Consider the following 18937-nt stretch of genomic DNA (forward strand, 5'->3'; position numbering starts at 1 on the left):
TAATATGCAATATTTTGGTTTGCAAGAATCAAAGGAGGGAGCCTAATTAATGTTAAGATAATTACTTTACTTTACCTGACCAGAGACAAAAGTAAACTAATCATCGGAATTCGTATTGCCCTATTTACTTTTAAATTACTTAGAAGTCACAGGAAAGACCTCAGATACAGGTTCAACTGTAGCATTACTCATATTGATATTGATTTTTTCCCTGAAAAAAGTCCAAAAGATTAAGGTAGGAGTCCTTTGTTACCTGCAGACACCTAATTTCACAAGAATGGGAAGTGTGTGCCCAGACTACTCCAAAGATCTCTTTAGTTTGAGCAGTCAATAAAAAGATTCTCTGGACAGAGCATTCAGATTATGACCAGATTCTCTTGACATAACATTCAGATTATGCAATATTCAATGCTTTTATACTTTCGTAGACTTGTCAAATACAATATGCCTTTGTCTTTCTGCTACCTTACAATTGTTCTTCAGTAGTATAAGATTTTCTGAGTATGAAGGTTCATTTGATTAATTGAAAATTGAAAATGTACACTTTCCCATTCATATCAGAGGAACTTTTGAAAATATTATTGGCAAATGCCTGCTTAATCAATTGCCATTAATGTTTGACCATGTATCACTATTAACAATAAATGTAATTTTAATTATAGACTTTTTTGGTGCCTCAGTAAAGAAACATACAATAAAGTGATCCTAGCAAGTGTTTGCGACACTTGGTGAAAGTAAAAAACCTCCTTAATTAATTTTTCTGCCTCCATATGATAAGTCCTCCTAGATGCATGAAATTTGATCCTGTTTCTTCTGTCTCAGATTACCGTGCAAAATGGCATAATAGCAATCCTCCATTCGAGTCTAAATTCTCTTGCCTGATTGCAACTCGTAAAAAATGCAGCATCATGTCTTTATACCACAGTACCTATATATCACTACGTTTGGTAACCTTAAACTGGCTGCAGATAGCCAAAGGTTCGTGTTTAAAATCTTGTGCCTTTGCAATCAGTTCATGCAGCATTCCAGTAAGGTCTAGTTTATCTTCAAGCCAAATTCAGGTTGTATCATCCAACAAGAGTGCTACAGTCTGCTTCTACTCACAAGCTGACTTACTCTCTGGTTGGAAAGATCTGAGTTGAAGGGCGCGCCTTGTCATTCTTTGGAACTCAATCTTGGAAAGTTTTGCCTCCAAAGAAACTATCCCTTATGTCAGAAATCCGTTAAGCTCTCGATTTCCCCTCATAAACTGGTTGGCTATAGAACAGACTGGTATATCAAATGCCAGACCGTTCTTGGGGCAACCGTTCACTTAATATGTTTTTTTCACTCAAACATTCACAAATATGATAGCTATGAACAAAGTAGATTTTGTCAATTCTACTTGAGCTATCACTGATAATTGCCAATTGATCTAAATGTTGACTTGACAAACAAAAACTTTCACTGGGTGATTTTCCTATTACCTCACCGACAGTTCTATTTAAACTACAATTTGTATTTTGATGTTTACTCAAGTTTATTTTTTATTTCCGTAGCATGCGCTCAGGTTCCCTACTACCTGGTTCGGGCTTTCAAAAACAACATAGTAAATATTCAGTTAACTTCTAAACCTCCATTTCTATTGGCTGGGTAATGTTTGACCCTTCCTGAGATATTGTCACTTTATTTTTTTTATAAGAGTAGAGCTCGGTAATCCATGCCTAACATGTAGAATTTTCGTTATTTATCCTTTGTGTTTTGCCTTGTTAACAGTGTTGAATTGCATTATGCTGTTTCTTTCATCTTCCTGCCCCAATACCCACTATCTTCTGCAGGGTTCAGTCTCTGAAAAGGGTTATCTTACAGTGACGTGGCTTACTATGTCTGTGATTCAACTGTGTTCAGGGGCAATAAATGCTCGAGTTAAGCATAAGCCCTCATTTGCACTCCGTTTCCTTTACAAGGGAATTTTTCTCTGTACACTTCAAATATATCCTTACGCAGCCCAAAAGTCCTTTGGTTTAATTTTGCTTCTTTTTACATTAATGCTGCTTCTCACTCTTGTTTCTCGTTCTAATTGTGGCTTAAAAGGTTCGTTTCCAGGGGAACACAGCTCTTTGATTGTGCACAGGTGAACACAGTTTGGGTGCTCTACTGGCTTCTCCCCAGTGTTTGTATCCAGTTATTTCTCAATCTTAGGAGATTAGTAAAGAGTGGCCATTTGGAGTTCTGTTGCCTCCTTCCAGCACATATCAGGCTTCCTCCTCCTAGTTCCAAATTCTTTCTTCTAATTTTAGCACTAATCAACGTTTTGGCTTGTAAGCTCTGCAAGGTTGCTAATATGACTATATCTTTAGGACACTGGATTTTTTACTTGAGGAATAGTGACCCAGGTCCAGTGATCAAAACTATTCTGTCAAGGGTTAATTTAACATTTTGTAAGTGACTACATGCATATATACTGTAGAACAACATAGACATGTTTCACTCACAGATATTTTGCGCACAAGATAAAGACAGATATGTATGTAGATTGCCACCAAAATTCTTTAATGGATGATTGCTACGGAGTGCATCAATGATACTTTCTTCAATGGTAAACTGCTTAGCTATCCTTTCGTTATAAGACTCCCGCCCTACGGCTACTGTATAAGAAACTGGTATATTTGTGTTGCTGAAGCACGCAAGATATCTGATGGCCTTTCCTAGTGTGCTACTTATAAAGTAGGTACTAATCAAAATACTAAGCTTCTGGTAAGATGTGATTAGTGGCAGGAAGAGGCCAACAAATAAAAACTTTAGAAGAAAGTTTATGAAATGTACTGTACATTTACACAGGCAAGAGCAGGTGTTATTTGTAGATCAACCCAGGTCTCTCTCTGAGTCAGCCGCCTCTTATAGAAACACCACGTAACAGGCTTCGCTACAGCAACATACCGGAGTGTGTTCCATGAAGACAAGAGATGAAATCTTGGGCCTCCAGGTAGAATACAACATCATCTCTTTTTATTAAAGAAAAAGCAAGATGAAAACTACAATAATGTCCCAAAAAACAACAACATTCAGTTACACTAGACTCTTAGTCACACCACACCCAGATGCAAACTCATCTCAACCAAATATGCAGAACTTGAACAACACATCTTAACAATCAGAAATTCACATCTAATGCATATGCCTCCTTTTATGAACCATGCCAGGGATCAAACTGGTATGGAAAAAAACTGCAATGAAGTACCTCTCCTCTGGCACAAAGTCGATTTGTAGGCCTCTACTGTGGATTTGCAAGGTTCCATTGTTAATGTCATAGCTCCATAAATGCAGCATACAGTACTGTGATGTCAGTTATTATTATTATTATTGAGTTCTTGTATAGCGCCTGGCTACTCTAACAGGGTTTCTCAGTGCTTAGAGAACCAGTAAATCAGCCTAATAGGAGCTAAAACAGCCAAGTCTTTAGTTCCTTGTGAAAAGTGGAAATGGAGGTGCAGCATCCAAAAGAGGCCGCAACAGCGTTCCATAGTCTTGGACCAAGAAAAGAGAAAGACGTGCACTCCTCACGCCCCCCCCCCTTCCTTTGAGCATACCTAACCCTCGGGACAGTAAACAGGAAGCCACTACTGTATCGCAGGGTGCAAGCCAGATAGTAGGGGCACACCAGTTTTTGCAAGTACAGAGGTCCTGAGTGGGTGCGGATCTTATGCATATAACATAGTGCTATAAAATCGATATGCTTGGTCACTGGGAGCCAATGAAGTTCCCGGAGATGCCCCGATGTGGAAGACATTTTTGGAACGTGGAACAGGAGCCTGGCTACGGAATTCTGAACCACATGTAAGCACCTTAGGGACGCCTTATCAGCCCCTAGGTATAGAGCGTTGCCGTATTCGAGCCTGGATGGTATCAAGGCCTAGACGACAGTTCTTTGAGCCGAGAATGGAAGAAACCACATTATCTTCTTTAGCCATTTTAAGGTTGCAAAGCACATAGAGGCCACTTTGGTAACGTGAGGCTTCATAGATAGGGTGAAGTCCAGCAAGAAACCAAGGTTCTTTACTTTATTGGTGGGGTTTGGTAGAATTTCAAACATGGGCAGCCAGTGATGAGGGCCCCAAAGTCACTGGTTCTGGCCCATTATTATCACCTCAGTCTTTTCGCCATTTAGCTTCAAAGAGTTGGTGTTCATCCAGGTGTCAACCAGGCTGAGGCACGAGTTACGATCTTCAGAGTTGACTGCTTGTCCTGACGACAGAGAGAAAATAATCTGGGTGTCGTCCTTGTAGGAGAACAGAGTCAATCCGCAGCTTTCCACCTGGTCTGCCATCGGGCGGACGTAGATGTTAAAGAGCAACGGGCTAAGGATAGAACCCTGGGGAACGCCCCAGGACAGGGGTAGAGCTTCAGACACTGAATTATTTGAAAAGACCTGGAATGTGTGGTTCGACAGGAAGGAGGAGAGCAATGCCAGAGCTGAGCGCTGGATACACAGAAGGATCAGTCTGTCTTAAAAAATAGCATGGGACACAGTGTTGAACGCAGTGCTAAGATCGGGTAGGATCAGCGTGGCTGTGCCTCCAGGATCCACAAGTTGTCTTAAGTGTTCAGTCACTCTCAAGAGGGTAGTTTCAGTACTGAACCCTGCTCGGAAACTGGACTGGAAAGGGTGGAGGGCGTCCTGGGTTTCCACGAGTGCGTGAGCTGAGAGTTGACCTGTTTCTCGAGTATTTTAGAGCAGATAGGGAGTAGTGAGATAGGTCTGAAATTGGACAGATAGGCAGGGTCCAGGTGAGGCTTTTTGAGCAAGGGGAGGACCATGGCGTGTTTCTAGACCAGGCGCAGCAGCCCTTCTCTTAGGGAGGTGTCCTGGTGTTCTAGCAGCGGCTGTTTGCTTGTGGGTTTAAAATAGTTTGGCTGGGGGAAGAGGGTCTAATTTAATGGAAGCCAGGAGGGCTATCAGCCGGGGTTGGTCCTGCGGAATAAAGGACTGCAACCCTACTGATGACTTGCATGTCCCTGGTGCGTTTAGATCCCTAGAGAGAAGCCGGATCGGTAAAGGACTGGACCTTTCGAGCGTTAGATTAGGGTTGTTGGCTCTAGCATCCATAAAGCCAGGCTTTTAGGGGGGATCCTGAGAGGTAAGATACAGGTCAGAAAGGTCTTGGACTACCCTGAAAATATTTTAAAGCAATTTTGCTCTAGGGAGAAGCTTTGAAGCCAGCTAACAATCATGGGTTGGTCTAGTTCGATATATGTGGGTTAGGGGAGGCAGCGTCCTTAGAAGGCAGGCATTGAGCTTGAAGATGTCCAGTTCCAATTGTGTACAGACACCATTGTGAATCGGTCAAGTTTTCTGCGTTTTCTTGGGCAAAAAACTTTTTTTCCCCTTGACTGGCAGTAACTGAAACTGTCTCCTCCGAAGTTCTCTGGCTTTGTCATGTTCCTGTTGTCGAGGTCAGTTATGGGCCGTTGTGGTAAGTGTCCCAGCAGTTTTGGTAGGTCTCACAATTCAGCGACATATTACCCGTTTGCCTGATGCAACCTAAGGCACTGAGGGAGCGAGGGAGATGGCTTCTTTTGGCAGCTGCATACTCAGAATACAGGTCTGCTTCAGTGGGGGCAGTCTTAAGACAGGAAGCACAAGAAACTTTGGGATAGCACAGAAGGTTGGATTCCTCACATAAAGAACTCTCAAGAAGAGAAGCAGTACTACCAGGGGAGAGATTTCCTTGTCCTAGTGCTTCAGTCGATCAAAGGCATTCCTTTAAAGAGGTTGTGGCCCCAAATACAAGCTAGGCAGAGTGAGATGCAAAGATTATGGGTGGCCTGAAAGAATAATTCTGGCCAACATCTCCACAGGCTACTTTTCCTATTACAAGCTAATCTCAATAGAGTGAGGAATGGGGAGTAATGTCTCGGGCCCATTTCTTTGATGACTAAGCTTCACATGTAGCACCTCCTCTGAGCAGGTGGTAAATGTGAGCAGAAGCCGATGTGGTTCACAAATGTTTTGTGGGGAGGGTTTAGAAAGTGGGACGGGTAAGGCAGGATTTGGCCTGGCAATGTGGAGCATTAAATGCTCCCCTTATGCCTTAGGAGGAGGCTGGCTGGGGTATGGGGCTGTGACTGAGATGTGTTTGGAGCAAAAAGCGCAAAGCTGTTTTCCTGATAAAATCTGGTCCAGTGTTCCGGCAGCTGGGAAAATTGGGTGCAGAAATACTGGGCCACTTATAATCTTGTGACCCGGTATGCCACCTAGGGATACTGCTCTGTCCAGGTCATAATCAGGGTCTAGATTGCATATTTTTTTTACAAGGAGCAACCCGAGGTACACCTTCTGGAGTTGAGAAGATTAAAATGGTGCAGTTGCTTTTAGTGGACTCTGTTTAGATTAGAGACGAGTTTGTGAAAATCCTAAAAACATGCAAGTTAGTAGGTTTGCCTAGACTCAAAACCCTGGAACTATTGTTTACCGCTACCTTCAGCCCCAGTATGTAGATCTGCAGAAATGTGGCAAAATAAGGGAATTGCTAGTATTCAAACCCTTCAATGGAATGAGCTCTGACAGAATCAGAGAGGCTATATCAGAGCTCTTATATAATGAGATTGCTCCCATAATTTGTCGTCGCATTACATGGCACAAAAATGAAAAGTGGATTTTGTTACAGGACAAGTAGATTTATAAAGCAACTTGCCCCATGGACAAGTAGATATTTTATTAAATTCCACACCCCTGAGACCTTACTGGTAATTGTCCTGTGCACACTCTGCTTGTGCAGCCCATTTTAGCACAGGCTGTAGTGTCTGCTTTCAACCCACAAATGCTATAGTGGGGCAGCAAGATGAACTTGTGTTTACAGTTTCGAGTCTAATCCAGACAGCCATTCTGCAGCTTGCACAACGTGACACTTTTGCAAAAAAGGGTCCAGGGCATGGTTGTCTCATGGTAACAGAGACAAAGAGATGTGCTCTATGAAAATACCTTATACCTCGTATTTCTCACAATATACCAGAGCCATGTCACCATGGTGCTGACTTAACACATTGAAGATTTGTAATTGTACTTTGGCATCTGAGTAGGTGGTTGTCGTACCTCCTACTACCTCAACCTTGACCTAAAAGATGACATTTGAGGCTAGAATATTATTTCACCTTTTACTTCTACAAAGATCTGTGCCACAGCACAGAGGGTGGACTGGTCCTAGGGCAGAAATGCTGCTGCTGTTGTCCTCTGGAGCTAGGAATAAACTTTTAAACTGAGGAAGAACCCCACTTCTTCTGTGACTTGAGGAGAAGTGGGTAGACTTCAAGCCTGACTTTGAAGATATTGTGTCTTTTGCAATGTCACAGACCTCCCAAAATAAATGACACCATCACAGAGGTTGTGTTTCACTCTTTCAAAATCTCACGCGTGAGAGTGTGTTTCCCCCGGTTGACCAAGGCAAGGGAAAGAAATTGGGATCCCATACAAGGTATGGTGTCACAACTGTCAACAGACAGGACACCACACCAAGGACCCTAGCTGTCCTGAAAACAAAGCCCCTCCAGGGGTTGCCTGTGTAGCTTATAAGCGTAGTCCCCCAGATGAACAAGTCCACATAGCCCTCGACTGGAAAATGGACCCAAAAGGTGAGTTGGAGATTCCAGAGGGAGGTAGATACTTCCACCACTTACTGGTAAATGGAATCCCAACCACTGCCCTTAGAGGTACCTGTGCCAGCCACACTGTGGTGCATGACAGGTTGGTACTCTCAAACCAGTATGTGACAGGAGAGACAAAAGGAGTAAGAGCTATCCCAGGGGAGGTCACTGTTAGGCCTGTGGCTGCAGTGCCGATAGAAATAGCCTAAAACGCACCCTAAAGACAGTATTTACGGGGCAGCCCTGAACCTTGAAGGCAGATTCCTGCAACCTACGAAGAAGAAGGACGGAAGAAATCGCACAGCAGAGGAGATCTGCTTGTGAATGCATGTGAGTTTCATGGTAAACGCAATTTAAGGCAAGTGTGTGCTTCCAGTATTGTGCGCCTAAGACCTCTGTGTGCTCAGAACCAAATTACTTCCCTGCACCCATTGTTTAATGAAGCACCTTAGCCCTGTATGGGTCTCTGGGCTAATTCAGTTACATGAACACATTGTCTAATCACGCCACAATCTGATTGAAGACACGGGGTACGTGCCAGTGGACTTGTGGTCTGATGTCATAAATGTTTTTATGTCTGTTAGACATGATTTGGCCTTTAACAGGAAACCTATTTAAGTTTCCTATTCCGTTACATCCATAAAATAACTTTTTACCTTGCTAGTGTCAGTGCGAGATTTGGGCCTAAACAGTTTTTTACCCTGTGAAGAGCTGTGTGGTTTCTGCTTATTCTTGTGCTTCATATTTTGTACAGCGTGTTCATTTTTGATATTTCCTTCAACACTCAACTTCCCAGCTAACAATTCAGATATGAAGAATTATCTGACGGTGCTGAGGCTGCAGGATTTAGGAACAACCTGTTACCAGGAAAACAAATCTAAGAAGTATTTGCCAGACTACTCAAAGGAAATGCATTGAGTTTATTCTGCATGGACCTGGGATACTTGGCAGCTATGACTTAATCCCAGGTGGCTGGAAGTCTAAAGTAAAAGTTGTAAATCAAACATAAGGGTTGCACGTAGTCTTGGAATGATGGTGACAGATAGTTATTATTTTGATCCTTAAAAATATTAGGAATCGTGCTTGCCAGGTTCCATGCGCTACCAGCGCTTGGTTCACCAGGCTTTCCTGACCCCCACAAAGAGGAAGCTGCTGTCCCGCAGGCTGTGCTTTAACCCCTCGCCCTTCAGACTTCAAGCTACCGGTTGCCCGCAGCGCCTGACCTTCGATCATGGCTTGCGCCGGCACCCCGAACCCACGAGGAGCAGCAGGGGGATGCAAGCAGGAAACGGAGCTCCAGTTCAAGCAACGTGGAGAGTCACTAGTGACTGGGACAGTAACCTACTATTGTGGTCGGTGTAAGAGGGGGTGAGACAGGTTCTCAGCTGGCAAAAGCTGCCTCCGAGACCTTGCTGACCTCACCGCATCATCTAGGAGCTGAGCCCTGAATGGATGGGAATCCTATAGATGGGGTGAAGCTGCTCGGCTGGGGACTGAAAAGGCCGGCTCTGCCACCAGTAGTTGTGAAGTTATATTCCCTGCTCAAAAGATTAGATTTCAGTCTTAAAGGCCAAACTCTTTGAAAGGCCACCTGTTAGATTTAAGTCTTGGAGGCCAAACTCCTTTAAAAGGCCAGCTCTATGCTGAGGTGCTTGCAGGTATGCTAAACAGAGTGATTCCACCTTTCCTGCTTTCTGATTCACAAGATGTTGTATCTCTCAGTTTTCTTTCATATACAGATTTGCATCACAATCCTTGTTTTTCATCTTGCAAAGATATGTTACCCTCCTATGGCAGTGTTGGCTGGTGATGCTGGGAAGACCTTTGACAAAGTGTCCTTCGAGGCTGGCTTTAGGTAGAATGGGTAGGCCCTGTAAGTGTTCTATAGTATTCACCAAGGACCGGGACAGAAGGGACATGGGGTCTCGCTCAGAGTGTAGTCGGTCAGCCTGCCCCACCAATGGACAAAAGCAAATGAACTGGATCCTACCAAATCACATTAGAAGAGAAAGATCACTGGCATGTTCAAAAGAACACAAAAGGTTGTCAGACCAGCCACCCCTCCCAGCTCTCAGGTGTGAAACATTCCAGATAGAGCAGTTTAGCATCTAACAATGTACCATGACTACGAATATTACACACACCCACATTCACCTTAGGAAAAGCCAATAGTCCTCCAAATTGCAATAGTACTGCAGATCTTAATGAGGTATGCTAAGACCTCAGAATTTGACAAGAGAGCTGTAATATCCAAATCCTCACTACAAAGCACCCCTTAAGAAACAACTTATAACCCATAACACTTTACTACAGGTTTGTTTGGAAGGTCACAAGAGCTACTCTCCCTCATCTGGAGCACTGTGGGAAAGACCCTCATGATTCAACCACTTGCAATAGTAACACAGAATATTGCACAGTGCAAGTGTACCCTATTTATGGGACTATATTCCTTTAACCCCTTCAGCGCGGCGCGGATTTCCGCGCCACGCTGAAGGTTCCGTGCGCGGGCGGGGCCATGACGGAGCGGTTCCGTCATGCGCACAGCGCAACCGACGTGCATGACGGAACCGCTCCGTCATGCGCGTCGAAGGGGTTAATAATGTACCATTTACTGCAATGCTTGAAGGCCTTTTGGGCTGCAGATAATAAAACTCACCTGAATGAAGCTGTGCCGTAAGAAGAGGTCTGCCTGAAAATAGCTACTCATTTGCTGTCCCAGTACTAACCACCTTCTTCACATTCTTCCCGCTGTGATACAAGTGATACTCTCTCCTATTGCACAATTTTATGCATATTTATAAATATCTGTTATTAATAAAATGCCTTTGTGGCTCTAGATTGATAGCCGACACAATACCAATCTGTGGCAGAAACCGCAAAATTCTTGACAAAGTATTTTTGCTTTATTATCAAACCGTGGGTCTCTATCAATTTAAAAATGCAATAAATCATCTGTCCTATATATATTTATTTTTGTTTTAGGAATGTGAGTCGTACTGGATTTGATTTTTTTTTTTTTTTTAATGCACACATTGTGATTGCCTTTATCTAATGTAATGTAGCATTTCTTCATTGTCATTTCTTTTCCTGTTATGTGGGATATTGTAATGTAAGAGTTATGTATTACAAATGTTGAATTCAGCAAAGCTTCTTCAAATATTTAATTGATCCTTTTCATTCATGTTCAGGCTGATAAAGAAAGCACAGATCAAACGCAGGAGGATGAATCTGAAGAGACCCGACCATCCATGGACATGTTTAAAGCCATCTTTGCCAGTTCATCAGATGAAAAATCATCTTCTGAAGATGATAGTGAGGATGAAGAGATACAAGAGGACCAGTTGAAAGAAGGTTTTAAAGAATCAGATCCACCTGATACTAAGGTGCCTGTAGTGAAAGGTAGGACACTAAATCACATTTTTGTTTTAGCTGAGAATGAAAGCTAATTCTAGACATTTGCAGTGCGCTTAGGTTAGGTCAGACGAAACCAAAAACAATAGGTTTAAAAGCATTAGCATGACTGAGAATATAATGCACATGATAATTGAGAAACCATGTTAGCCTGACTAGAAAATTCAGTAGCAGGTCTTTGGTACTAGATATAGAGGTAGCCAGAACTGCGAATACACCTGCCTTCCAAAACTATGTTTTTTAAACAAATCTGTTTAATGGTTATTTTTTCACTAATTGCGTGCATGGGTCCTCATTTTAGTACAAATAAAGTATGATCCTCCCACTGTAGAAATTAGTAGACACTTAAGACATCTTGAAATCAACCTTGCCATTGCCACTTATGTTCTTTCTAGGTAGAAAAGTGGGCTGCCAATTATGTCTCAAAAAAACATCTCAAATCAGTATCCGGTCTTTAAAATAGATGTCAAATGTGTTTGTTTACTTTGATGTATTTCCATTTTTAAGATTGCTCAAAATGTTTTGTCATTCTGCTTTTGTGGTGTGTCGAGCCATCAGAGAAAATACCATAACTAGGGGCTAGATGTAGAAAGTATTTTTGTGTTCGCAAACTGCCCGATTCTGCAAATCGGGTAGTTTGCGACTATAAAAATGCTTTTTGTGATGTACAAAACCCAATTTGCATATCAGTAACTTGTTCCCGAAGTGCGATTTGAGTTTTGTGATTTGGTATTTGGAAGAGGCGTGTTGAGGACATCCCTTCCCAATACTAAATTAGAATGGTATGTACAAATGTTTTGCAAACAAAATGTGGTTGTAAAACATTTGCAATTTACCGCCAATTGAACTTTGGTGGTAACCATCAAAAAATTAAACCATGCTAAAAGAGCATTCGTCAAAGGATTCAGTCAGGATTCTTGTGTTTTTTAAGATCGGTCTCCTAGATCACAAGAGCAGCTGAGAGCAGAAAGCATATTTTGTTTTAAGGAGCTCTGAGTTGGTGCCTTTGAAATAATTTAAAACTTTTAAGACATGTCACAGTAAAACTGAGCCTTATTCCTCTGCTGTCACAAATACATTTGTGTGCCATTTAGAAAAACGTGTGCCTGATAAAAATACTGGATGTCAAACAGACAGAGGTTGAAATTACTGAACATATCTGATGCATTGTTCCTTATTGGAAAATGGCCTTCATAGACTAGGCACCAGAAAAAATAACATAATTTTTCATTCCTAAACAAGGACATATTGTGGGTGAGATTCTTTGGTACTGCATCCAAGGCTCTTCAACAGCCAATAAGGATCATATAGAAATGAGAAGGGCAACTACACATTATTGAAATAAGTGTTCACTAATATCCAGTTAGTTGAACAAGTGATCCAAAAATCCAGTGAACCATATGCAATAGGAAAATTAATCTTTATTTCATTTCATAATAAGATAATAAGCACAGCCAGCGCGTTTTGTCCCGGAGAACAATGGAACTTCTTCAGGGCTAATTTAACTTTCTCAATCTTATTTATTATCCATCATTCCAAAGACACAGAAATTGTGGCACAACCGCAGCAGACCCCTGCGTCAGTTCTAATCAGCATATATCATCACTTCCTTCCAATATAGCGTGTAGATATTATTTTGCCATATTCACACTTCTGTAAGTGCCTGTGTCAAGTGCCAAAAGAAATGTGTCAAAGCATCATCATTGCGTGTCAAAGAAAGAAAAATGGACTGCATCAAAGGCGTTTTAACAGCCAATAAGGAGGCTGCTGTGGGATGGGGCTCCATGACTAAGATCAGGTAGGGCTAATTAAAAGATTTACTTGTCATGTTAGTAGCGTAAGTGATATGGGGTCAGAAGAACATCTCCAGCCCTAAAAACTGGAGCTTTTGGCTAGACCCCCAGTACCACCCCAGTTTGCCGCAGCCCGGTCTACCTGGCTTATTTAAACTCAGGGCTGTTTAATTAGTTACAATATCATTACACAGGTAGCAATAGCCTTTGGACCATCTGCATTTTGTCCCAGATGAGAGGAATCCAATTTTTCTGGTCTCCAAATCTGATTTATTTGGTCAATTTATTGCTGTCTTGGAAAGAATATGAAGATGCAGATATCAGGAAGTGATCAAATATGGATGTGAAGAACTGTACCAATCAATCTAGATTTTGTTTTTTCAGCCAATCAACTATATTTGTGGTTAATAAAGACCATTACAAAAATGTATTGGATTCACGGAATAAAAGTTTTCATGAACACGTCTTCAACTTGTGACTGTAAAATATAAACCACACCTTGAACCTTATCTTTGTAAAACAGATCTTTCTAAATGCAATCACTGAAAACATTCATTACTAATTTAATAAAATTCAGTGAACTTACAGGATAAAGTCTGCATGACACACTTTCAGCTAATAACTATAAATGTAGGGAGTTGGGTTCTTGTTTCAGTCCCCCCTCGCCCACACACACACTTTTTGTCTGGTATTGGATGCAACTTTGACTAAAGTATACTGAGTTCCTGCTAACCAGGCCCCCAGTACCAGTGTGTTTCAATTGCCCCCCAATTGGCAAAACCTTTAGCAGGTTGTATGACATTACAACGCATGCTTTTACCCCTCATGCCATTACAATACAATTATCTACCCCGACTTGCTGTCAGGGGTGCGCTGGAGTTTGGAATAGTATAATTTACTACTCCAACTCCAGTCTGTGCAACAGTAGGGAAGGTGTTGGAATTAAATCCAACACCTTATACCCCCTACAGCAAAACATTTTCATTGTAATGGCATGCGGGGTAAAAGCATGCATTGTAATGCATGCGTTGTAACAGTTGTTTTCCCCTTTAGCATCCTCTGTAAGTCCCTAGTAAATGGCACCCCTGGTATCTAGAGCCTGAGGTACTAAAGAGGGGCCCTAAGGGCAGCTGCACAAATTGTGCCACCCTATGGGACCCCTCACCAAGCAGATGCAGGCTGCCATTGTAGGCTGCGTGTCTTGGTGCAGAAAAAAATAAAAAACATGATGTCACACATCCCTGTATATAACAAAATCAGAAAAGGGGGCAGGTAGAGGTTTTCACTAGGTTCACCCTCCTTCTAAGGTACAAACACACAAAAAACGGAATACCGAAAAATTGAACCTAGCTATGGGAGAAAAATATATTTCCGCTCAAGTGGAGTGGAAAAATCTACTGGTTTTGGAAAGAAAACTTTCTTTCTATAGTTCTCTCACTCACCAGGGTTTCCCCTTGGTGACATGCTTCATCATAGGGATCCTCTCAATCCGCTGCGGATTGAGGCGTGCTGCGACTTGCGAAGTTACGTAGGAGCACTTACGTGAAGAATAAATGTGTGGTGCAGTGAAGTGGAGTGGAAGGATGAGTTAAAAATACCTAACTAGTGGGCGAAATACTTTATTCTTGCTCCCAGTTGGTATGTTAAAAACAGGAGTAACTACTAGGAAAAAGAAACATAACCATAATGAGTTAGGTGTTCCTAGTGTGAGTCAACATGTTTTGAGTCTCCCCAAAGCTCTTAGTCAGGACCACACAGGGGCCAGCCCTGTGTGTACCACTCCTCGATGCCCTGTGAATTAGGTGAAATAAAAAAGGGGGGACCACACCTTTTGTGTGTGTCCTTAATGCATACGGTTAAACTCAATGGTACGTAGTATCTGTAAAAAATAAAACAGAACACTGTTAGAGTGACATGTGCCTTGCAGGGTACTGGTAGGCATTATGATTATAGTTGTCAATCTCACTAATATAAATGCTCCTTATGGTGTGTGTAGTCTTAACAACTACCTTGTGTTCCGTCGTGCTATATAAAAGAAAAAAATTAAATTAGTGTCTCTTGATAGAGAAAAAGTGATTAGGTGCAACTTACATAACATAAAACCACGTGACATACAACACCACATTACGAACATGTACATGTAAAGTCACATACTTTTATGAGGCTCAACTGTGCCCCATGGTCTGGAAGGGTAGAGGGGTTCGTAGTCACACTCTGTAATAGTAAGGGTTACATATGTTTTGTTATTCTTACACCCTGTGGAAAAATGCTGTTGGAAAACGGAGATTGTCAAAACCGCTAAAAGGTGTCTCCGCTGTGAAGGAAAATGTCAATTGCACTTACTTGGTCAGATCGCTCCTCGGCTAATCACGTACTCGCATCCCTGGAGACCGCATATCAATGCGTCTCTCCGTGGGTGTGACTACTTATACTTCCGCATCCACCCAGTCATTGTTGAATTCACTGGAGCGGCGCAGAATCAAAATGGCCGTCGATTATGGCAAAACCAGTGGCCATCTTGCGAGTATGGGGAGTTACATAAATAAGAGCAGTCTCTTATGTTGTAAAAGTGGGCAATAGTTTCAGATAGTGTGCTAGGTAATGAAAAGTAATGACATTTTATGAGAAATGGGGCCGGTTGCAGCGATTGTTTGTAATGTATACTGCCGCCTTTGTGGAGTACGGAAAACGGATATAATATTGAGTATTGTTAATTGAACGCAGAGGGTTGTGTGTCCATAGACAGTGGTAGGCCACATTTTCTTCCTGTCTTTCGCTTTGAGTGCGAGGGGGATATGTAAGTGTACTGTATACTGCCACCTTTGTAGAGTATATAACTCGGATCTAATATTGAGTGACGTTAGATGAACGCAAAGGGTTGTGCAGAGGGTTGTGTGTCCATGGACACAGCGCCACGAGGTTTGATTGTGCGAAATGAACCGTTTATCTTTCAGCAAGACAAATCATTCAAGAAAGATTGGTCACTCATCTCGTGGCACTGTACCAGAGATTGGCTAGTGCTAATCATCGAGACAGTAGCACGCCTGTCCCAGACAATGAAGGAGGAAATACACACCCTGGAAGTCCGCCTAAAATCCTATCAACCAGTTACGGAATTGAAAAAAAGACTGAAAGAACTTAACAAAACGATGATGGATTTCGAGGTGAGCTTGAAGGATACCAAGTACCAGAAATTCAAAAAGGATCAGAAAACCTTCACACATGATAAGGTCTACCCGTGAAATAGGGAAGACTATAATCCATCCGGAAGGAACCCTGGATGTAACACTGACACAGACGGCTCAGACACCAGCTCAGACAACTCGGTCGCGGGATACAGTCGCAACAATACCAATAGGAATCGACGTAATCGCAATGGACGAATGAGGAAAAGGGGAGGACAAGGATATGGTTGGCCCCCTTACCAAGGGCCCTTACCTTACAATATCCCGCCACCATTTTTTTATGGACCCCCACATTTCCAGCAACAACCATACCAACAACAACCCTACCATTACTGGGAACAAGTGCAACAACAGGAACAACCTGGGCAGTCTTTTTTAGGAAAAGGCAAAGGACCACAGAGAGGCAGAACAAGAAGAGGACAACAGGTGCAATGGGCACAACCTCTGGAGTCCAAGAGGATGAATACAAGGAGCATGGGCCCTCCGGACAACCCCTTCACCAGCAACCACCTAGTCTAGTAGTGAACCTGTCAGACACAATCCTGACGCCAACTCAACAAGCTGTACTGGAAAAGAGACTCGATTTTGTACCTACATCTAACATGGACAAATTTAAACTTTCTTGTGAGCTAAACAAATTCATTCACAAGATCAAGCTGCAGGTATTCTTCAAAGACAAACCACCAACGACGACCAGTGGAAGGGACACAGGTCTACAACGGAAATTTAATTTTACTCCACATGCCTCCATCCTCCCAGTAGAACTTCTAGCCTTTGAGAAGGCTGTCCTCAAGGATGTTAGCGAAATTGACCCAAGGACGATAAAGACATTCCACAATACCAGCAAGGTGGAAGAAGAAGCAATTTAATTGCTGGCAAATGACAAGAAAATAACAATAAAACCAGCGGATAAAGGTGGAGCAATTGTGCTCCAGAACACAACTGCTTATGGCAACGAATGCCTAAGACTCTTGGCCAACGAAAGGAACTACATATGAATAAGAGAGGACCCAACAGAATGACTACACGTTGAAATTGCCAATTTGGTGGAAGAATCGACAGCACATGATTGGATAACGAAGAAAGAAGGAGATTTTTTGGAAAACATCAACCTAACGGTCCCGTATTTCTACACCATACCAAAGATACAAAAGTCTTTGGAGAATCCACAAGGAAGACCAATAGTCTCCGGATTCGGATCTATTCTGGAACCACTCTCCAAGTTTGCAGACGCATTTCTGCATCCACTCATACTGGGAACAGACACCTACCTGCAAGACACCAAGGCAGTACTATGCCTTCTCCAGGATTTACGCTTCAACCCCACCACAAGCATTTTGATCGGCTTAGATGTGGAGAGCCTCTATACTAGTTTACCGTACAAGGAGACTCTGGACATCATAGAAAAGGTCCTCTTCGAGCACCAGTTGCCTTACTATTCACCGAGACATGTGGTCCTGAAGTGCTGTAGACTGGCATTAACCAAAAATGTCTTTCGCTTTGAGGAGACATTATTCCACCAGCAACACAGGACCAGCATGGGCAGCACCTTCGCTCCTAGTGTGGCGGGGCTTTATGTACACCATCTTGAGAAGCATAAAATATTACACAACTCTAACCCGTACAACAACCATATACTGAGGTGGAAGAGATACATCGACGATGTGTTACTCATTTGGGAAGGTAATGAGTCAGAAGCCACATAATTCATCACCTGGCTCAACCAACAAGACCCTTTTCTAAAATTCACATATACAATGAGCAGGAGACAACTGGTTTTCCTGGATTTGAACATTTTCGCAGTTGATGGCTTACTTAAGACCACCACTCACTTCAAACCTACTGCTAAGAACTGTCTCTTAATTTATGACAGCTTCCAACCCTAACTTAAAGAGAACCTTCCTTTTGGACATTTCCTCCGCCTCCGAAGAAACTGCACAGAAAAAGATGATTACAATATCCAAGCCAAGGAACTATCTGAGAAACTGATAGCGAGAAAATACCCTCGACAACTAGTATCCAAGGCAAGAAAGAGAGCTGCAAACAACCATAGAGAGGCACTCCTCGAAACACACCGCAAGGATGAAACTTAAAAGGACAGGAGGCTGATTTGCATTACCACGTTCAATGTAGCATCTGACCGTGTTGCAAAGATAGTAAAAAAAACACTGGCGCACCCTGAACAGTGGGACCTTGGATATACCTAGACCAATGTTCTCCCACAGGAAGGGGAAGAACTTGAGAGACATATTAGTACATACACGCCCCAAATCAACAACTGACAATGAGGGGGCACAGCATGTACTACACTCACTACCGGGGTGCCATCACCCCTGTAGTAATTGCAGTGTCTGCAATCTAACATCTCCCACCAAAAAGGTGGTCTTCAATAACAACATGACATGGGAACTGCGCAAATTCACGAATTGCAATACCTCAGGAGTGGTGTATATGATCACCTGCAACCTCCACTACATGGGTATGACTACTAAGAGGGTTAGTACTAGAATAGTGGAACACCGCAGTAACATCAGGTGTAAGCGAGCAACCACTAAGATGACAACACACTTCATTGAGAAACAACACACCCCCAATGATCTCAGATGGGTAGTGTTGGAATACATGAAGCATGTTGAGAACCTGGAACGCAGGCTGCTCGAGAAGGAACAATGCTGGGTGTTCAAACTACACACCAACACCCAGGGCTTGAATGATAACATCCCTTGGGGTCAATTTACTCAGTAAACATAGCCAGTAGAAAAACTATCCATAGGGATTGATTCACCCCCAACCTCCGTTTTAAATGTAATACCATATTGGGTATCACCATGCAACATCATGAACTTTGGTGAAACTGAATGAAGTTCCACTAAAATGTTCCTCTCTCCTGTCGAAAAAGCGACAGGGTCCCAATACACTAACATATCC

The 18937-nt window shown here is 42.5% G+C and overlaps 1 protein-coding gene across 1 annotated transcript in view; it reads left to right on the plus strand.

Annotated features, from left to right (window-relative positions):
- Positions 1-18937, plus strand: part of GPATCH1 (G-patch domain containing 1) — a 366682-nt gene that overhangs the window by 224678 nt on the left and 123067 nt on the right. The window contains exon 16 of the mRNA XM_085636704.1: positions 10809-11019. Within this exon, the coding sequence (XP_085492830.1) occupies positions 10809-11019 (211 nt within the window). The remainder of the gene's footprint in view (positions 1-10808; positions 11020-18937) is intronic.

The sequence above is a fragment of the Triturus cristatus genome, chromosome 12 (genome assembly GCF_964204655.1).
Source record: "Triturus cristatus chromosome 12, aTriCri1.1, whole genome shotgun sequence".
NCBI classification, from domain to species: Eukaryota; Metazoa; Chordata; class Amphibia; order Caudata; family Salamandridae; genus Triturus; species Triturus cristatus.